The sequence below is a fragment of the Aptenodytes patagonicus genome, chromosome 2, assembly GCF_965638725.1.
Source record: "Aptenodytes patagonicus chromosome 2, bAptPat1.pri.cur, whole genome shotgun sequence".
NCBI classification, from domain to species: Eukaryota; Metazoa; Chordata; class Aves; order Sphenisciformes; family Spheniscidae; genus Aptenodytes; species Aptenodytes patagonicus.
In genome coordinates, this window is record NC_134950.1 from 155379633 (window position 1) to 155401653 (window position 22021).

Sequence of the window (22021 nt, forward strand, 5' to 3'; positions counted from 1 at the left end):
CTACTTGAAAGTCACTTAAAGAGGGGCCTGGAATTTTGCGGGGGCATGCAGGGGAATATTGTTACAAATCTACAAATATATTTACAGGTACATTATTATTTTTATTTTTGCAACTACCTTCTAAAACATGACAAATTTTAAGGAACTGAAAACTTAGCATGAAAACCTGTACATGATATTTTGGTTAAATTCATCCACGGAATGATAAAAATATCCAAGGATTCCAAAACACCTTAAGCCCTCATTTTGCAAGCAGTTCCACAGCCACAGGTATCTTCTGCACAAAAACTTGACAAGCAAAGATGTTGAACTATTAAAGCAGAACAAAAACGAGATTCTGCCTTAAACTTTGCAATTCACTCACTCAAAATTTTGCTGACAAGCTTCACTTTTATCTTGTAGCTGGTTTCATGTTGCGGTTCTTAGCTACCCTTGTATTTGAGGTTCAGTACTCCCAGGTAATGCCAAATCTAATGCTTTTAAATGACTTCTATTAAACACTTTGCACCATTTGATTTGTTACCCTTATTTAATGACTCTCAGGTAGGTCCTTATTAAATTGTTGAAGTCAGCAGCCAATTCACACTGGGTAAAGATACATATGTAAAAACCCTAAACCTAAATTTACCAGTTTATTGATAGCAGACAAATGATTTGTACCTGTAAAGAAGGGCAACAACTGTTTTCATGTGAGTACCCAAATCCACAACTCATGTACATTTCTGAGAGTACAATTAATTTTTAAAAAAATCCCTCTAGATCTTTACCTAACTCTGCATCCATTTTAGCCTTATACCTCTTTTCTAAGCATTTCTGATTGTACTGACTTCTGGGGAAGCTTCAGATGCAAGGTACTTCCACAAACTGCCAGTGTTCAATAGTTCATTTTCTAGAGACATATTACGCTGCTTCCATGAGATGAGGTGATATGTTACGGCGTGTGAACATATAGCACGTGGAGACACTGTAGAATAGCTAAAGGCCTCAAATTCAGTAGTGTATCGATTACTTATTAAAAGTATCCCGTTAACAGAAACGCTTTTACTGAAATTTAATTTGTTTGGATAAAATAATTTCCCAGAAGCACGGAACTATGAATTCTACAAAATCATCCCAGGATAAGGGGGAAAAAAAAAAAAGGAAATAAGAAAGCCTAGAAACAAATGGAAACTTACTAAATTATTTTATTGCCTGAAGTGAAAAGCAAGAGTAAATAAAGAGCATGAGTGTTTGATGGTAATGCTTTAATTTTTAATACATTCAATATGTTTGTTAAGCCCAAACGAGGTTGTTTATTAATTATCCATGAAAAATGGCTCCCTTCCCTTTTTACTTTTTAGGGCATAGAATTTTGTACCTCTTCTCCTCTTCATAAAAGTGAGAAATATGATTAAGGAAAGCCCGAGAATGACAGGTTTCACGTACGGTGGGAACAGCATCACTCTTGTCCAGCTGTTCGTTTCTTGATTAGACCTGTAACGCAAGATTACCGTCACGACGCGAATCAGCCCGTGCTAACACCGCCGCGCTGCCCTCCCCGGCTGGGTTAGGGCAAGGGAGCCCGCGGCGGGGTCAGACTGCAGGGGCGGGGGAAGAGAGGACCCTGCGGCGGTGACGGCCCCATCGCTGCTCTAACGCCGGAGGCAGGTGCCCGGCTAGGGGGGGCGAGGGAAGCTGGGCCGGCACAGGCTCAGGCCCGCCAGGCCCGGCCGCCCCCGCTGCACCTGGGTACCTCGGCTGCCGGTGGCTTGCGCCGAGCAGGCCGCAAGGCAGCGGGGCGGGAGGCACCTGACAGCGGGACGGCCCGCCCGGGTCCGGGGGCAGGCGGCGGGCCGGTCCCTCAACGCGGCGACGCGGGGCGGGCGGAACTTCCCCGCGGGCCGCGCCGACGGCGGGGATCCCCCTCCGCCGCCCCGGGGGCCGGCGTCCCCCACCCCCCCCCCCCGGCCGGGGCTCCCGCCCCCTCGGCCCGCCCCGCGGGGATCCCCCCCTGCTGCCGCCGGCGGAGGGCTGGGGGGGGCGCACCCCCCGGCGGGTCGGGGGTCCCCGGGCGGCGCGGCGGCCGCCCCGCGAGCCCCCCGGCCGCGGCCGCCGCTCCCGGTACCTGCGGCCGCAACTTTTCCCCCGCCGCCGTTCAAACGTCCTGCCGTAAAGCGCCCGTCTCCCCTGGCAACAAGGTTCCGGCCGAGCACTAGGTGTAGGAAGGTGATGTAAAAGTAAAACCACCCAGTGTCGTAAACCAGGTCCGGGGGGGAGGGGAGGGGAGGGAGGGGGGAGGGCGGGGGAGGAGGTGACTGGAGCATTTAGACACAAGCGAGAGGATCATGGCGGATGGCCCCAGGTGTAAGCGCAGGAAGCAGGCGAACCCGAGGCGCAATAACGGTCAGTCAGCCCGCGGGGCAGCGGCCCGGCTGCGCTGGGGCGGCGGCGGGGCCGGGGCGGGGGCCGGGCAGAGCCGTCCCGAGCGCGGAGGGGGGAGGTCGGGCGGGCGCGAAAGTAATTCCCCCGCCGCTCCTCGCCGGGAGCCCGGCTCCCTCCGCACCGTTATATCCGCTACCTGGTGCCTCCCTCGCCTCGCTGCCTGCCTCCCTCCTCCGCCTAGCGGTGCCTCCGCACTCCGCCGCCTGTCCGGGACCGTTACACGCTGCCTTCCCCCACACGCCCCGCGACCGCCCCGCCGCCGCTGCGGGGAGCGGGCTCGGGGGGCCCCCCGGCCGCGCCGCCGCCCTCCGGCCCGGGCGGGGACGCCGAGCCCCGCGGGGAGCGACGGGGGAGCCTCCGCCGCCCGGCCGGCCTCGGGAGCCCCAACTCCGAAACTTGTTACCTGCGCGCCCCGGCGGAGCGGGGCCTCCCCGCCCGCCTCCCGCCCCGGCCCCGCGGGCGGGATCGCCCCGCCGCCCGCCCGGGAGCGCCTCTCCGCCGCCCGCCGGAGTTCCCCTCGCTCGCCCGGCAGCGGGCCGGCGCCGCGGGGCGGGCTGGCGTTCGCCTTTCGGGGGGCGGCGGGGGGGGGGGGGACGCCAGCCGTCACCGGAGGGCGGGGGTGGGGGGGCACACCCGGGGAGCGCGGCTGCCGCGGCGGGGGAGGCACCGTCGCCGCAGCGGGCAGCGATTCGCGCGGGGGCAGCGCGGCGCGGCCGCCCCGGGCCGGCGGGAGGGGGCCGGCGTCCCCGCTCGCCGCTTTCGCCGCCGCCGCCTCCTCCTCCTCCCCGCCGAGAGTTGGTCCCCGGCGGCGCCCCGCGGCCGCGCTGCCTCCGCGCCCCGGGTCGCGGCGGGGAAGGGAGGGCTGCTCCCGGGCGGCGGGGGCGGGCGGCGAAGTTTCTTCCCTTCCCTCTGGCTTCGGAGGTACCTGTTTGTATAATAATGGGTGGTAACGGTTTGGCCGGGGGCCCCCGCTCCGCTCTCCGTGCGTGTGTGACCAACTGCTGCAGTCTATATAAGGAATTACATTTACATTTCAGACTTAAGGGCTGCTGTGGCGTTGGGTGGTTGGTTTTTTTTTTTTCCCCTTTGGTACGTGTGTTACTTTAAGATGCATTTGGAAGGTACACGGTGGGGGGAATAAACGCTCGTAACACCCACTCCGTACTTATTTTCTGGAAAATGGAGAAGTAGTTCGGTTCTCGTAGCGACTCTTCGCAATAGGATGTAAAGCAGGAGATTTTGTAACCTTCCTTGGCAATTTTAGGTTTTATGTGGCATTTCCTGTGCAGGGTCACAGATAGGAAGGCTTTTGCCTGCGATCCGAGATGTTTTCATACGCAGTGAACGGTCTCCGAAATAGATCAGAGTCACGATCGGTGCTTCTCCTCTCTAATCCTGTTTCGGGTGTAACGTGGTGATAAATAACGGCCTTTCCAGGGGCTAACGAGTTGGTTTGATTGCTTTGAACTTAGGAGGGTTTTCTTATTTTTGCTGTGTGCGTTTTCTAGCGAGTATTTTTGTTTGCACGCTCACGTTATTAATTCCTTGTCCTAGTGTAAATATTTATATTTAGCTCATGCTTTGGCTGTGCTAAAGGTAAGTTTGGAAAGTGCTTTTCTCTTTACCTTATTAAAAATGTTGATGACCAGAGAAAGGGGCTTTTCTTGTTGCTGACGACATGTGTGTGACATGTGAGTCTGAACCACCCAGCGTCTGTGCAGGAGCTGTAAACATGTTTACCTGAACAGGAAAGAAAATGGATTTTTCTCTTAAAGATCCAGTGATATGAATACCATACTCTTAGAGCATATCAACAGATGACTGGAGAGAGAAATTTTCTGAAAACCTAGCTTTTGAAATCAACGGGGAAAAGAGATTCTTGATCGCTGCAGCAAATGGCAACTTGTGCAGGTAGAAAAAAAGATGGTGTTTAGTTTTCTCCTGCATGCATGTCAGCCCCCTCCTGTCTGCTGCTTTCGTTCTCAAGGGAGGGATTTATTTACCATGCTTGCTGTCAGTGTTTTTCCTTTGTGCTTAATATTGGAAAACCAGATTTGAGGCTGTTTAGCACAAAACGTTTTGTCTGCAGCATGTATCACTCGCAGAAAACAAAAGGTGTATAAGATGTGGTATCATTACAGGTATCTTTCAGCTTCATCACTTTTGGACCTCATCACTGCACCCGTTTATTGCAAAAAGCCTCCGAGTCTTTATCAACTAGTTCTGCAAGGTAGAATTGTAGTGTGTGTTGTTGTAGGCTGGTTTTGGTTCCTTTTTTTTGAGGAATTAAAACCAACTTAAGTCATTGTGCGTTGAAGCATCAGGATCGGTTAGATAATAGATTCTGGATAATAGAGATTTCTCAGCAGTGGGTTTATGTTTGACTTGCAAATGTTTACTAAAGAAAATGGCTAGAAAAATGTTAACCCTTTAATCTTTAAAATAAATAGGTATGAGACTTATTTTTCTTCTAAATCTCTAAATGCACTTTCCTCTTATAAGTGAATATCTTCTGTTAATGAGAGATCAGCATACAGGAGATGCTTCAGCAACTGGCTTGTTCATAGTATACACTAAATCAATTTTATGCTGTTCCAGTTACCTTTTTCCCCCGCTTTCCCACAGAATGTGAGATTATTAGAGAGAGATTGCACTTGACATCCAGTATACCAGTTAATAATAACGGGCTATGGCATTGAGTTGTTTATACTGTAAACTTTCTTTCTGTTTATCTGTTGATAAACTTAACACAGCTATTCTTGTACTGTAAACTTATGTTTCTTCCTTTTTTTTTTTTTCCTTTCTGTGATTGGGAGCCAGAACTTAGGGCTGCCATCCTGATGCATTAACTGTAGCTGGAAAGACAGTCTTAGCTTCTTAACTCTAGAGCTGGTTCCTTTTCTACCTTGTTTATTGGCCCCTACAGGAGATCAGCAAAAGAGCAGACTGGTGCTGCCATTAAAGCCTCCACTTAGAAGAAAATCTGGCCCTTCATACCTGAAGAAAACTATGCAGTGTTATTGTCCTTACTTCTGGCCAGTACATGAAAACGTCCGCTACAGCAAAGGAGTTAGCACCATTCTGATAACGCAGAAACATAGCGCCGGTTGGGAATCTCTCTTCCTATCTACCTTTTCCCTTTCTCCCCCTCTTTTGATAGAGAAATGGGGAGGAGAAAAGAGGAATGAGATTTTTGCCAGTCATCCACATTGCCATACTATGCGAATCCTGTGCGGACTTTAAATAGATTCAGTATCAGCAAAGGTTTTCTTATCCTGAGTTGGCTTGCAGGATCAGGATTAGTTGCTTTCTTAGCATCTCATGTATATGTTACAGGATTGTCTTAATTCTTATGAAACAGCAAAACTAAAAGTAACACATCTTGTTCTTCAGCAATGCTGTGAGACAAGTAAAACAAGCAAAATATTTAAAACTTCCCTTACTAGAGGATTAAAAAGATACCAGCCTTTTATATTGATGTTCTGAAAATAATGTAAGTATGCCCTCAGGTCTTCAGGTGCATATTTAATGGTAAAAAGAAGAATGTATGAAACTGAGTAAATTCTGCATGTTGTCAGGTATACGTGAGGAGAGGGTATGAGGCAGGCTTTTTTCTTTTTTTACCCCCTGGCAACAGTGGGTTCATTACTAAAAGGTTATGTAGATTGATTTGTCAGAGTGCTATTTCAGTTGCTTTACAGTTAGATTTCCTCTCTTTTTATTTTCATTAGATAACAAAACTTTATATGAAATTATTACAAAGCTAAGGACTGTAAGAAGATCATAAATGCCTTTGAATAAGGCAAAAGCATGGCGTATTTCTGTTAGCTCCAAGGTGTTAACTACTGGCAGGATGTCAGGTGTTAGTGACACTTGGGATACAACATTCCTTGTTGTGCCTTTCTTCTCTTGCTCCCCTCCCTTTCTTTTTCACTAGGTATCATGTTTTCACTCCAGCTTTAATTTAAATTGCAATTTGGGAATTGAGGAATGTAGCTCGAGTTAAAATTCCAGGCACAGTGAACAGGTCTACATGGACAACTGAATTAACTGTTTGAGTCCAGGGAAATCTTCTCTCATATAAACAAGTAATACTTCTGTTTTAATGTTAACTACTGAAATATAATGGGAACACACTTAAAACTGTCATTGTCTCTTCATTTTTCTCTCACTGATCAGTGCTTGTTATTTTAACAGTTGTGAAGCAGAGTGTTTGAAGGTAATTAGCTGAGGCAGGGGTTTTTAAGGTGATTAGTTGCCCAAAACAGCTTTCCTTGCTTCTAGGACTCTGGTAAACATGCTGCTGAAACAGTTGATGAGAAGTAGCAAGTAGATTAAACTTTCCCTCTGACATGGGCTTCCCTATCATAGAAGTCATTCAGATTAAATTTTTTAGTTAAAAGTCTGAGGATTTGACTTCTGTGAACTCAGCCCAGATTTTCTGTTGAACGTTTTCTGTTATATCAGATATCCCTCCCCACTGAGCCTCTGTGTCAACTTTGGGCTTTATTACTGGTCCCGTTAATAGCAGCATTACTGACTTCAGTTAGGCCCTTACTCTCCGTAAGCGAGCTCCTCTGTCGGCAGTGCAGGGGGAAGGGGTTCTACAGCTGTCCTCTGCCTCCTTCCCCACTGAGAGTCAGGCGGTGGTATTAACCTGTCATTTCTTCGTACAGAAGTTCTACGGGGGGCGGGGGGAGAGGCTGGAGTAAACTAAAGTAAAAATACCAGTGCAATGCCTGCCTTCATGTGGAAACATCTGTTTTAATAGGGTTTAAAATGCCAGCGAGGGATGGCAGACATTTTTAACATGCATGGGACTCTATTACTATATTAAAGAAATAAAACCAACTTCTGTGAAGCTTGTTGTGGGTTTTTTGCTTGTTTGGTTTTTAACTTGATTTTTGAGCAACTGCTCTCTATTGCAGGGAAACTGCTGGAACTACAGTATCTGGCCAAATGGCTCTTAAGAATCCCTATTTCTACATTCAGTCATTATTATTTATCAAAAATGTAAGCTTATTGTTTTCAACTCATTAGCAGTTTGTCATCATTTCAAAAACTCTAATTGATATTGTATGCTGATTAGAATATGGTGTGCTTCGTCGACTGTAAATCCAGTATTTAACAGTACATACTGCATCTCTGGAGATCATAAAGATTCTACTCATGATAGGTTTCACACAAATACACAAAACGAGCTTGAAAAACAGAAATAATTCTGGTTTTATGTAGGCTTTCATAACAATTTTCAAAGTACAGTTCCAGATGAACTTTCAAGTGCTTAGTATCAATATTCCTGAAGTTCTGGTCATGCTTATCTGCATTTTTCAAAAGGGCTCACCAGGTAGGATCTTCTCCATTATGGACAAGTAAGCAGGACCTGGCTTGCATCTGTGGTCTCAGAAACTTTGGTGCTTCATTCTGGCAGCTATAATCAGCCTGTTATTTTTGAGAACTAAATTCTCAAGTGACTTACCCAGGGTCACACAGGAAGTCCATAGCAAGACTGAGTCTCAATCCATTTTTAATCCTTGGGACTACCCTTGCATTTGGCTTGGTCTAGAGCCTTAAAGAGAAAGAACAGATTTATCGTTTAGCAGTTACTATTCCTTTCAGTTTAAGTATTTCAACTCTTTCATATTTATTGTCTTGAAATACTTGTACTTTCAGCAAACAAGTGGCAATTGCAAAACTCAATTTTTTCTTTAGTCGTTTTTAGATGGTATTAAGATAGTATCTTCACTGGTGATGTTTCCTGTCTGCGTAGTCAATGTTGATGTAATGATGTGCCAGAGAAGTAGAATTTTGTCTTCTGGTGTTTTTTGTATTCCCAAAATTTAAGTTCAATGATGTATAGGTAGGCAAAAGTAAAACACAACAGGAGGGAATTGGCTTAAGACCTACACTTTAAACATCAACATCCCTACTCCAATGTGTGGGGTGTTTAGAAGACTGTTTTCTTAGAGGTTAACATCTGGGCAGAGATGATTTAATTGGATATTGGTTTTGTTGGGTCAGTAATGACTAAAGAAGAGTCTCAGCATGTGGCTGGTATTTCTAATAATTGGAAATGATTGGTAGGTTAATAAAAAAGTGTAAGTCGTCCTTAAAGCAAAAATTCCCCAGAAATGCGTAAATAAATGTCAGCCTGGAAAGTCTACTTGGCTGGGACAAACACATGCCAAGTCTAGATTTTACCACTGCTACTGTTTGTCACAGGGGGCTGCTGCTGCTAAGGCAGAGCCATGTGGGAAGTGGCCACGGGTGCAGGTTGGGTGCTGCTCCTGTCTGGGGGACTTGGGCATCGAGAGGCAAGGTGGGTGTGGAGAGCAGTCCAGTGAAGATGTGTGGTTAGTTCTAGTCATGAGACAGTGCGATAGATCAGTTATGATAGGGACTCTTTCTTGTTGAGGGAAATGCTGTTTGAAATCTTTAAAAAAAAAAAAAAAAAAAAAAAAATCAACAAAACCCCAAGCACACCATGGAGAGCAGAGGGATGTATGTATGAGTGGGCAGGGGTGCATGGGCAAGGCAAAGAGCGTGTGTGGGGAGGACGGAATAGGGAAGGGAGTAGTCTGCTTCTCACTGAAGGTCTGATACCTTATTTCTGATGCACCTTGGTGGCCTTCCAGGAGTGATGAATCTGGTCCCTGGTTGGCTGCATGAGAAGATCACAGTGGGAAATAGCTTTGACCTTAGTTGACTAGGTGATGCCTTGATAAGCTGGAATTGTTGGGGGATTCTATAGGGAGTTTTGTGTCTGTAGTTTTCTGTAATGCTTTCTGCTTCCATGTTACATTGGCAAGTTTTTTAAACCTCTCACTAAGCTATTGCCTCTGATACTCTGATCAAGTCAATTTCTTGAGCTATCAAGTGCACGGGTATTTCTCACAGTCTTGGTTTGCTTTTCTGGCTGTCTAAGTCCTAGTGTCTTATTTTTAATTTATTGGAAAGAGTAACAGAAGTTTGATATTTTTAAAAACTGTTCACAGTTGTAGCTTTTTAATCTTTGCTTGCTCTCCTCTTTTAAAGAAGGACTGGGATTATTTTCAGTTTTCCTTTTGTGTTGAGCCTCAGTTTGTTTATTTAATAATCTATTTGTCCCTTTCTTGCATAGATAAGTAGAATTCCTGTGTGGCAGTTGAGGAAAATGGGAAGCCCAGTCAAGAAGAGTGAGACTTGATGGATAAAAATACTGACTACAGTTAAATGCAGCATAGCTTTACGAATCTATTTCAGTATTCCTGAGAAAAATACTACCCCCATCACCACAATATGTAAGCACCTTTCAGGCAGTAAAAATATATGTACTGAGTCTTCTCTTCCTGTATCTGGGCCTGTACATCTGATTCCTTGTGTGAGTACCGGACAGCTTACAGTCACGTGTTAGGAGGATAAGTGGTGGTAGAGCAGAAAGAAGAAATTTGTTAAGTTTGTATCTTTACGTGTGGAGCCCCCCGGGCAGTGATTCAAATGTTGCAGTTGGTTAGTGCTGAACATATTAACCAGGGTTTAGACTTGTACGTGTATCCCCAAAGGAACCCCAAATAGGGAAGAAAGGAGGCTTTTTTACTTTGCCTTGCTCTGTGCTTGTTTCTGATGCCATTACTGTAATGTAACCGTATCTTTTATTTTAACATGCTTTTTCAGAGTAACAGAAGTTAACTAAAAATATGCTTTCTCATCTTTGAGAAGTCAGTACTGTTTGAAAGCAACCTGTTTCAGTTCTCTCCTTTTCAGCTGTCATTCCCAGCTGTCACAATCTCCTTGATGTGAGGACTTTACCCCTGTTGTTGAAAAGCAGTTTGGTTAACAACTGCTGTCACCCAAAGGTTAAAACCTGAAAACTGGCATCCTTTGTTGCTTCCTTTACACGTGTTTTCTTTCTGTTTGGTAGCATCTCCCTCATTGCTCTGTCTTCAATGTGTTCTATCTAACTATGTAAAGCAAATGAACAAGTCTAATGATGAATGTATTCTTCCGGATGTATTAGGGGGCTCAATTATGACTGAGGAGAGAGAGTAAAAAAGATAAATTCTATCCTGTGCCGAGATGACATTCCATCCTATCCAATTAGGATCTGTAAGTACAAGTAGCAGTCCTTCTTGAGTGAAAGGATATGTAAAATTACTTCTTTAAACGTTAAGAACCCCATATGATTTTGGAGTGTTTCAGAAGGAAAAGAAACAACTTTTCCTTAACTCTCTCTTATGTACTTCTTTTAAGTATGTTTTTGGATTTGATGCAGATATCCTCTGTCTTTCTGCAAGCTCTTCTGTTTTTTAGCTTCTCACAAGTCAAGCATTAGATCAGGAACACTGGAGGAGCTGGCAAGAGCGCTGGAGATAAATGGATTCTAAACCTGGCCTTTCACCGTGATCCTGAGAGTGACTTTGTGGACGACACTTGAAATAAAGGGGTTAAAAGAGCCTGATGTGGTAGAAAGAGTATTTTTACCTATGAACTAGTGTGCCTATCCTCATTAGGATCAAATGCTACTTGGGCCCGTGATGCTAGGGAGCACCTTCAGTTATTGTGGTATGAAATGTTTTCATTATTTCAGCAAACAACCCTTTTCAAATTCTGTCTGACAGACAACTGACAGACACTGAGGGCAGTTTTCTGTTCCATTTTGTAGAGACATCTGTCCACAGAGATGTATATGGGAGAAAGCAAAATGAAATTACAAAACATCACAAATGTGGCATGATTGAAAAAGGCCTGGGGAAATATATTCCATCTGAAAAAGTGCAAAGAACAGAAAAATCAGACCTCAGTTACAGGGATTAAGTTGATTTTTGCTGAAGTGGTAGATTTGACCTAAAGAAGCAGGTTGGGTTTTTTGTTTGTTTTCCAAACACCTTCCCCCTCCCCCAATCTAACATCTTTCTTAATGCCCAAAAACATAAGGAGACGAGTTGTCCATTTTTCCTAAATACCCTTGTTTTTAAACAGTTTTTCTCAGTGCTTTGAGGAATTTCCGCCTTGTGTCCTTTCAGGTATGCATCAGAGTTTCCTTCTTCCCGTCTTCCTAGTCCATTTTATTCTTTCTCTTAAGTTACTGTATGCTATCTACTGTAAGTTGCTGTATGCTATCTACTGTAAGTCACGTGAAGTTCTAGACTGGAAAAGGAGGTACTATTCAGAATCTGTAACCTGTCTATTCTTCTGTTCTGTTTTGTTTATGTCTTTCCATAGCCTTTCCTTTTTTTCCTAGTATTCTGGTACAGCTATTTGGTAAATTCAAGCGAAATAGAACTAGTCACATACTGCTGGATTCATTCTTATGTTATTGTTCACAGGAAGGACCTAGGTACAGTTGGCCCCACAAAGAGCATGAGGTGGTGAATAAGGACTTTGAAGCAGATTTTGAGCTGTAATGACTGGCTTCCTTCCCTGCTGCTGTCCCTTCCCCTTCCTTGCAAAGCGTTTTCATTTGAAAAACTAAGGTGTGGTCATTGGGCATATCTGTTCTCAACTTCCAGTAATTTTTTGCTCACTGCTGAGCTACACCATAATTACATATGCAAATGTAGTATTTTTTTTTCCCCTCTTACCTTGACCATGTGGGAGAGAAAGATAAGGTTGCAGAATACGGCTAGGGATGGTGCTGTTGAGGAGGTGCTGCAGATGGCCACAGAAGGAGAGAAGTACTCGTCCTGCAGGACAAGACTCATGGGGGATTTCAGAACTCCTGTGACTCAAAGGCAACAAGAAAACACTGTTCTTGCCAACTTTAAACTTTAGATAGAAGCAGATTGTTGGATGACTTGTATCAAAATATGTTGTTACAACACTCTAGCTACTGAGTGCTGAGAGTGAATTTGCATTTACAATAGGAATTTGTTTTGTGGATATAACAACTATACATATGTACATCTAATAGTTTAATCTATTAGGCTGGCTTGAATGCTCCCTGTAGTAATACAAGGTAAACTTCTGTCATTTTTAACGGTGTTGCAATGATACTAAAACCACAGAGACTAAGTCTATGGAAAAGACTATTCTGACAACTTCTGCTCTTCATGGTAAGGCTTACCTTGTACTTCTTCCAGATTTTAAATTGACTGACATACTGTATTCCTGAAACCCTAAATACGTCTTACAACAAATAGTGGAAGTAAGATAGAATCAGTTCTATATTGCAATCAAAATGCCAGGAGACTCTTTCTGCACAAAAGTGGAATAATAACTTAAACAGAAATGAGAAGCAAAATTGAATTGGTAGTTGTAGCATAGGAAAAGGGACTGTTCCAGTGACACATAATGCAGTATAACATGCCATAGTTCTCTGTATTTCACCATATGATTAATCATGCCTTCAGGGATCAGTCTGCATAGCTGGTGTGGTAGTTACATGATGGAGAAGGACTTCTTAAAAGGATGAGCCAGGTTTGTACCTCAGCATGTTAGTGACTAAAACTAGTGGCAGACTTTCTGTTTCTGTGAGCTAAGCCAGTTCACACAAGAGGGACAATTTTAGCTTTCCAGCTGCAAAGGATACAAATAGACTTAGTTGAATAAAAATCATGATGCACAACAGAAGTTTGTGATCCTGACAGAAAATTCTTGCAAGGTATTTGATGAAAACTGTTGCCTGTAGATCTGATACTCAGAAAATATTTTTGCCAGTACTGCGTGTGATTCTGCTGAGATGCTTTCCTTCAGAAACAAAATAAGGTAGTTAAGAACTCCAGCAAACATGGGCATTTTTATTTTGGTATGAAGTGGCAAGCCTTCTCCATTTAGTTACCCCAACCTCTTTAAAAACAAAAATAATTTAAAAGGTCCTTGTTATGCAGTATGATATACAAATCATTTCACTGTATTTGGTTTTGCATACGTATGGTGTCACAATAGTTTGGGATATAGGAGAGAATATACTTTTTTTTTTAAATCTGAGTTCTTTTCTGAGCAGGTAAGAAAACAAGTGCTGAAATTGAAAACTTGCCAAATGTCTTGTTCTAATAGTTTACAATTGCTTATATTTAGCCCTTATTTCATCTTTCTAACGTTTGCGATATTTTTTTAAGCATTTTGAAGGTCTTGTGTAGCAAATCCTCAGAATAGAAAGATGTTTGACTTTTCAAGTTCCAAGATGCTCACTTACTGAGTAAAGCCTTCCAGGTTTGTGCCTTAATGTGTCTTAATAGGCATCCTAATTAAGCTGGGTTTTTTTTGGTTTTAAAAAAAAAAAAAATAAAAATTTAAAAAAAGTTTCCCCAGCCTGTCTACCTTTAAAGAACTCATATGTCTTCCTTCAACCACAGCAGCATTAAGCAGGACTGCAATCAAATGTGTGCCCCATTGGCTCTTGGGTCTACTGTAGCTGAAGTGTGTGTGCGCATGCGCAACCATGTGTGCTGTTTTCCTGCCTTTCCTTTTGTCTGTCAAGCTTCTGGCTGATAGCAGATTAGCCATCTGAATGTGGGCAGCAAAGAGTAATGGGCTGCACAAAATGCCTGAGGCTTCTTGCATACAATAAAACGACTCCATTATAAAGCAAAAAATGACAAGCCTGCCATGGAGGATATATCTGTACTGGGGAGATGGAGACAGTAGCCTTTGGTTTATGATCGTGTTAATGGGTGTAAAATAAACTTAATTTTTTCAACTGTCAAAAGTATTCCTAGGTGCTTTACAGAGTAGTGCTGAAGATCCTTCTAGCAGGAAAGTACCAATGAGCTAAATGGACGACGTACTACTTGCTATTCCTGATTGCTATATGTGTGTGGGGGAAGGAAGGGAGTAATAGCATGACAATTCAGTTTCATTTTCACCATGCAGGTGTATTTTTTTATCTTTCTTTTCAATTTCTTATTTCTAGTGTTTTGATTAGTTACAGGATTACATAATCTGCCCTGCAGACGTGTGTTGGGTTTAAGTCTTTTAGAAGATGTGCTAATACAGATCTGAAGGAAATTGGGCCAGAAACATGGCTGACTGAGACAGAGGGAATCCAGATGTTGGAAGAGGATATAAAATATAAAGCTGTAGTGAGCTGGATCAAGCAGAGGCACAAGTCTGTGTGCAGAAGCACAGTAGCAGGAAAAATAACTAGGAATCCTATTAAGGTTTTTGACAGCTATGCTTACCCGCTGTAAGACTCTGGTGTTTAAAAAAAACTTCTCAGTTGTCTACAGTTTACTGTGTCCGTAAGCAGTAGTGGCTGCTTTTGCCCTCCTAACTTCCAGTTACAGCTTTCAAGATTTGTTTGTTTGTTTTTATGGCATGCAACCTCTAAAAGGTGCTCTCCCCCCAAAAAAGGTGCAGTACTTTCATTTGTGCTAAATGGAGGATCTTCCTGGATTGCATCTGCTCGGGAAATGAAGACAGTTTCTGATAAATGTGGGTTTCCAAACTAACTGGCAAGTCAGCATAAAAGCAATTTGGTATATAGAATATGGAGGAATTGTTAAAACATGCAAAACTTGTCCTAAAACGCTTAATTTTAAAGAAACGTCTTAACTGGTATTTGTTTTAGTCTGTCTTGCTTGTTGGAGTCTGTTCAGTATGTCACTGTGGATACAACCTAAGTGGACTCTGGAAATCTATGCTTTAGCAGCAAAATATACAAATTACAACTTGTAATAAATAAAATGGGAATACTGTTTGAGTAACCTTTGTGTTATTTTTCTCATTCTGTCAGCTGCTGCCAGGTCTCATTGTGGCTGTTCCGGACATATATTCCATCTGTTATATGGACCGTGTCCCTTGAAGATCTCCTTTTAGCTGCACTGTACACACCAACTCTTCCCCAGCCTCTTGGACTGATTTTTCTTAAGGGAAACCCTTCCTCAAAATGTGTACTTCATGTGTACTTCTTTCTTTCCCTTCCTCTCCCCCAATAAAGTCTGCCCCCCCCCCCCCCCCCCAAAGAAAAAGGAAACAACTGAGAGTGATTTTTGAGACCGATTATACCACAGAGCTCCACAGATACTGCTCCCTTGACAGCAGTATTAATTCACTTTACATGCATTTTTATTTTGCAGTTCAGAATTGTTTCTATGATCATATGAGCTTTTTATGGTGCTGAAGACTGTGGCTGCTTATGAAGGAAGCTGGTGATAAAACAAAAGCTTAGTTAACTATCTCTAACAGTGGGTAGTCTGCAGATGGTGACAACTAAAATACGTTCCAGGCTAGTTTATTAAGAGAGGATCTGTGGGGTTTTTCTCCTCTCCTCTTTCCTTGCCCTGTGTGATTGCTGTGGTTTACAGTAGGAAGCCACTAGTTTCTGCAGTCACAGGTGGAAAAGGAGGTAGTCACTGGTAGGTAATGCAAAGACATTTGAGTAAAAATAAGAAAGTGAACTTATGGGGGAAGGAGGTAGCTACATATTTTACAAATCTTTCAACACCTGTGACTTAATTGGCACTGCTGAAAGCAGTATGTTGCATGTTAATGCAGTGTAGGGAAGTTGTATTTATGAATAAAAAATCTAGAACTATTCTCGTCTTTTATGTAATTTTTATAATCACACATCATACTGAGAAAGGTATTGCTGCCTTGGGCCAGCCTGGTCTGATATGGCTACAGTGTTGTGCCATGGCTGGTTTTCAGGACAGATTTGGGAAGTTGCAGAATACCAAAGACAGAGTGGTAAACAGTTGAAAGCTCAACTTCACATAACCAGAAGGAAATGTTATCTTAAAGTTGTTTAGGTAATAGAGAAAAATTATTCTTTTGGCAGATAGTTTTACTTGCTGTTTTCTGTGGTATTTAGGCTACAACAGTGGAGCAGCTGGTTCAAATACCATGTATGAGGAAAGCTTGCAGGTATGAAAGGATCTGTGCTAAATTATTCCAAACGTTCATAAAAAGTCTTGTGATGGGGTATACCATGGGGGGGGGGGAAACTTACTGTTCCTGCTTCGTAAAGTTGCATGATTGCTCTTATTTAGTGGCAAGTGATATGGTATGTCAGTCTGTCTGACCAAGCTGTAGGCCATTTCCAAATGTCTCTTGCAGACAAATTCAGTGCAACCAGGAATTTGAGAACTTTAACTGGGTCTTGTACTTGCTAGTTTGAAAATAAACATTTAGTTAACTAGTGTGGTTGAGGTTCTGTATTTAAAAATACACTAGTAAAATATAGTCCTAGTACTAATAAACAGGATTATCTTTCAATTTTAACAGCTTCTGGGTTGATACTTAAGATCGCTTTGTCATTTCTGGTTGGCAAGTACTAGTGTAGCAGAGTTGGAATCCCGAGTTTAGGACACGATAATTATGGCCGCCAGCCACAGAGCTGTGGAGTGCCTGAGGTGGTGTGGGGGAGAAATCTCAAACCTGGAAATCCGTATTTTCAGGTTTAAAAGGTAACCAATTCAGAATATTTATCACTAGATTTAACTCAAAGTACAACGTATTTTAAAACTTCCTGTGGACAATTTGTCTTTTGTTTGCTGATTGTAGTGAGGAGGAGGAGGCAAGATCTTAATGACTCTTCTGTAAAGTATCTAATGTATAAACTATGAAATTACAGAAGGCCTTGTACAAATGAAGGTGCAATGCTTGACACAATGAGATGCCTGGAGGATACAGGCCTGGAAGATGCCGCCTTGTATCCTCCCGCTAATTCTGCTTTTGTGAATCCTGATGGCCACCCCTTGCCTTAAGCTTTGACAAACGCAGTGCTGTTAACATGTGGACGCTCATAGGTTTTTACAGTGATTTGCTGTTGCTCCCTAGTTCAGCCCAGAACCATGTAGTTACCTCAGTTTTATTTGTCTGCTGTTTTCCATAGGTAGAACAGAAGTGTATTTCTGCAGTAGAAGAATTAGAGTATGTGTTTTTGTTATCTGAGATACTGTTTGTTGCCATCTTTTCTATGTGTTGTAGGCCCTATGTGAATCCTGGTGACGCCGGTTTTGTGGTATTTCTTTTCTGTGAACAGAAAGAAGAGTCTCTTAGATGTGCTTCAGAGACAAATGTTTAAAAGTCTCATGTTTCTTCCTTATCCTAGAATCTAGTAGTTCTTATGAGAAGTTAAAGGCGTCAGTACAATGTTGCTCTCCCTCCTGGATGAGGTAGTGAACTCTGTCATGCTATCTCATCTAGCTGTCCAAGAACTTCAAGATTTTAAGATATGCAGAGCTACAGTGTATTTTCATCTCCTTTCTTCCCCCTCTTCCAAGCACGACTATTTTAGAGAAGGGAAAAAACCGCTACCAAAAAAGCCAAATTGATATTTTTGAGCTTAAATAAGGCTTGTGATTATCTCTGCTTTAATAATAGGTGGTTTAGGTTTCTTGGAGCAATTCTGCAAAACCTATGTGACTATTGCAGAGTGCTTCAGTGGACACTGTCTGTTACAGTCAGAAACTCTTTAATTTGGGTAATTTGCAAAGACTGAAATGTAATCCACAGCAGAGCAGCCTGTAGTGTATGAGAACAAAGAGTGTCGAGCTCTGTTTTGGAGGAGGCATGTGTTCAAAATCTTTCAGATTTATTCACGTGTGCTTGCCCTTAGATTCCCTTTTGATTTGTAAGGGTGTTCTGGAAAACCACATCGCCAAAAGCATGTTGGTGTTACTGCCTTGGATGCTATTGATGATATCTAATCAATACCTCTGATTTTTTTTTTTTTTAATTGAATCTCATTGCTCTGTACCTCACAGATTCCTAAACTGTCTGGTAGCCATCACAGCCATCTACAAAACTCAGAATATTCTAAAACTAGTAAGCAACTGCACCAACATGACAAATATGTTTGCTTATGCAGCGTGATAGAATGGGAAGGATTTCCCTGCTATCCTGAACATGACCTACCTGCCAGGCATTAGGAAAGCAATGTGCTTTGTTCCCACTGGGGGACAGAAGGGATCTGGAGAGAAGTGAGGCCTCTCTTGTCCTGCGATGTCTGTGTTGTCATCCTTGTAGTATCATGTGGGGAAGAACAAGGGTTTTTAGTCATCTCTCCTGTCCCAAACCCTTTAGAAATGTGTCCTTGTTTTTGACGTTTTTCTCCATTTCTGCAAGCAGGGCACTCATGGAAAGCCTGTTACATGTGGGTTTCCATTTAGGCATGAGGGCTCTGGAACAAAATACTCAGTTTTTGAGATTATGTCAATTAATTGGATTCTTAGTTATTCATGGGGGAAGGGTGCAGATGAAGTAGTCATATTGGGCATCTGGAGGTTTGAGAGGGTCTGTTTCCTTAGCCAAAAAGAACAAGCACATTTTGTGCTTCCCTGAGAGGTTTTTCTTGACATTTGTCAAAAGGATAAAGGCTGTCTTCTGCCCAAAGGTTATTTAAATTGATGCCTGAGTGTATGAGATGAGAGCATGTAATGCAACTAATTCGTCTCGGCTAATGGCGCACGTCCCACTAAACATGGGCCGTCTTGCTACTTCCTTGAGAAGCAGTCAGTTGTGGGTCCTATGTCTATCATTACCAAATCATATGCCTTTGGTGGAAATCTCAAGAAATAGAGGCTGCTTTTTGGCAGATGTACTCAAAATGCCTCGGCATGGGAGCTAGGGGTAGTAGTAGGAGATGTTGATGCCTTACCATTCAACTTTGGGGACGTCTGGGTTGCTAACAAAGTGACAGAAACATCACTGCTTGCCAGCTGTGGCAAACCAGCATCCTTATGTGAAACCACCTCCTGTAATAAAGCGAGGTTTGAGATTTTCTCCAGTAAAGAAGTCTACTGATGTCTACTGGTGGCAACATGCTATATTATATGTAATACATAAAGGCATATAGTTGTTCCTAGGAAAACATTGCCTCAGAAATGCTGCTTTTTAGCGAGTAGACCTCTTCATCTGCAGTAAAAACAAATAACAACTTGTTTGCTGAACTGTGACCTGTTTTGGAGTGACAGTCTTGCAGCTTGCTGAATCGACAGCTGGGCTTACCACTGTGCTGCCCATAGCTGAGAGCGAGCTTCACAAAGGCTCTGGAAGAATACATTTGTTTTCCTGTGCTGTTGTTATTTCTCAGCAGGTTTTCAGTTGCTGCTCCCCCACTTTTCATAGCTCTGAAGCTGCCCAGCCTGCTACTGTTTCAAGTTAGTTTCTAATGCACCTTCTTTAAACATCCTTAATGAAGGGTGGAATACTTGAATAATATTTGATAAACTGAGAAAATCAATGAAAAGTTATTTAATAAAGCTTTTTGAGCTCTCTGGTTTAGCTAAGTGATTTAAATGTGACTTTTTTTTTTCTTGAATCAACTGATCAACCTTTAGTTATGTAAAGAAACTGTGGTGTTTTTTTTAAAGGGGGAAGGCATATAAATGCTTTGTTCAGACCTTCTTTCTAATAATAATTCAATATTCTGTAGATAAATTACGTGAGTTGACTTCAAGAATCTGGCTAAAAAGGAAAATTATTTGTATTCTGTAGATGAGACTGTGCCAGCTGTGAGGATTAAAGATTTGTCCAGAAATTATCTCTGAGCTAAATTTTGCTAAACATGATATGAAATATTCTTGGCTGGCACAAACTGTATGTCGGTGTCTGTGGCGATTGGGGTTTAAACTAGTTCATTTTAAATCCTAGCAAGCAGCAGCTGAAATGCTGCTGAATGACCTTTGACATAGGGACCCATGAATGCCCCAAGTATGATTTCACTTTCACCACGTTCTTTGTCAATCTGAATGCTTGTCAAATCAGATGTGTGTTTAGACCTTTTCACTGAATGTGCTTGGAGGGAAAGAACAAAGCCTGGGGTCAACTTGGCATAATCCCTGCGTTTATCTTTATTCTATTATAGTGGCTTGTGGGGGATGGAGTAACTATTCTCTGTGAGGTGAAAGTGCAAGTAGAGTGTAGGTAGGCTATCTGTCTTTTCTTCCAGACTTTCCCAACAACCTAACTAGTCTCCCATGATTTACTTGTGTTAACGTACGGCTGACTAGGCAGATTGCTGGTTGATCCATGTGATCTGCTATTTGTTCTACCCATCGGTATTTTGTAGCTGCTGCACCTATCCACTGATGTAAACAAACACGTATAGCTTGTCTTGGGTAGCACATGCAGAAATGGGTCTGTGTTACATAGTGCTTTGTTCTCCCCAGTGGAGATGGGAGGGGAAATAACGTGGATTTTTATACTACAACTACTTTTGCTTCAGTGCAAATCATCTTTTTATTTTAAGAGATGAACAGCTTCATATACTGTACGGTACATATGTATTTTTTGCTTTTGCAGGCTATTAGTCATACTCAAGTAAGGAGTGACTAAGGCTGTTATTACCTATTCAAATTGGGAAAGCCTTTGTCTCTAAGGGAAGAACCGTAGAGTTCTACTAAATGATTGTTATAGACTTTTTGCAGTATTTTTAGATTTTACTCCTGTGGTAGATTCACTTCACAATACAGGATTGTTTCTGTGTGGAGCTGGAGTGGTCTGAATCTGTAAACGAGCTATTGTGTGGTAAAGTACAAGTGGGTGGAGGAACTATATGACAAAAGGCCTAGTTACCTTTACAGTTTGTTCGCTGTACCTCATATACTTTGTTTCGGAAGAAAAGCACTATTCAAAGACTTGAGTATAAGGAGGCAGTCTTTCACACGAGGTTTGTGGGAAATTTCTCTCCGACTTGTGGGTTTTCAGCTTGTGTAGATTTACCCTGTGCCTCCTGAGGCTTTGCCCAAAACAGCTTAACGTGTCTCTCTGAACCCCCCATACCTTGTGGGGTGAGCACTTCCTAATCTGATACTTCGACCACTATTTTCCACTTTACATGTGCACTTGTTTGGGTTTTTTCTGTTTACTTTTTTATCAAACTTTGCAAAGTTTATTTTTAAGTAAAGAGGGGCTTTTGTTGGTTTTTAAGGGCTTCCAAACTAGGAAATAACTAGCCCTCATTAACTTCAGAGATTAAAAGTAACATTAAGCAACAAGGAGATCTTTTTTTTTTTTAAAACTAAACCTAGTAAGAGTCATTCTGAAAGCATGAGTGTGCTTTTTTATTTTTTTAAACTAAACTTTGACACTTGATGTTCTTTGTGTTAAATCTGCAGTTCTCTTCAGGTTCTTCCACGCGTTTCACTGTTTACTTTCTCTTTTCATAGCTTAGTGGGTAAGTGCTTAAAAACCTGTTCATTCTGCTTGAAAACAAATATGCTCCACTCAGTACCCAGTTTTCAGATTTAAAACACTTCCACACAAAGACTTGCTGATGACCTGGATGGTTTTTTTTTTTGGGGGGGGTGGGTGGGTGGGTGGGGTGTGTTTGTTTGTTTGGTTTTTTTTGGGGGGGGGGTGTTTGGGTTTGTTTTTTTTTTAGAGGAGAATTGAGTTATTTCAGTCCACCTTGGAAGAGAGGAGAATTGGTGCTTTGAGGAGAGCAGGGCTCTCCTTCTCTTGAGTGACCCAGGCAAGCTGGGGTGGCTGAAGAGGAGCGGCTGCTCTGCTCCTCTGCTGGACACAAACACTAAGAGCAGGCTCCTGCTTCCACCACAGAAGCAACTGAAGGAGTCCTCAGCCTCACAGGTCACAGCCTGGCACACGAGCTGGAACTAACAGGCTCCAGCCCAGCAGAGTAATTTTAAAATGAAGTAGCAGAGGCCTGGACCTCTGCCTGCGTTAGCTGTCTGTGCTATGGAGGCAGTAGCCACTGGCAGGAGGGCAGAAGAGGTAT

The 22021-nt window shown here is 42.8% G+C and overlaps 1 protein-coding gene and 1 long non-coding RNA gene across 5 annotated transcripts in view; one reads left to right on the top strand and one right to left on the bottom strand.

The window, feature by feature from the left end:
• Positions 1-1166: 1166 nt before the first annotated feature.
• LOC143157167 (uncharacterized) lies at positions 1167-3388 on the bottom strand. 3 transcript variants are annotated; one of them, XR_012994738.1, is made up of 3 exons: positions 3347-3388; positions 2105-2191; positions 1167-1473 (listed from the first exon to the last, which is right to left on the bottom strand). It is a non-coding gene; the product is annotated as an uncharacterized LOC143157167 (long non-coding RNA). The 3 variants fall into 3 exon arrangements; XR_012994737.1 differs by lacking the exon at positions 3347-3388 and adding an exon at positions 2825-2878; XR_012994739.1 differs by lacking the exon at positions 3347-3388 and adding an exon at positions 2558-2609.
• ZEB1 (zinc finger E-box binding homeobox 1) overlaps positions 2290-22021 on the top strand; it is a 127501-nt gene continuing 107769 nt past the window's right edge. The window contains exon 1 of one of the 2 annotated variants that reach the window (XM_076331815.1): positions 2290-2382. In XM_076331815.1, coding sequence (XP_076187930.1) covers positions 2325-2382 — 58 coding nt within the window. In that variant the 5' untranslated portion in view covers positions 2290-2324. Of the gene's footprint in view, positions 2383-3281; positions 3343-22021 lie in introns of those variants that run through there. The other variant, XM_076331816.1, reaches the window with a different exon arrangement.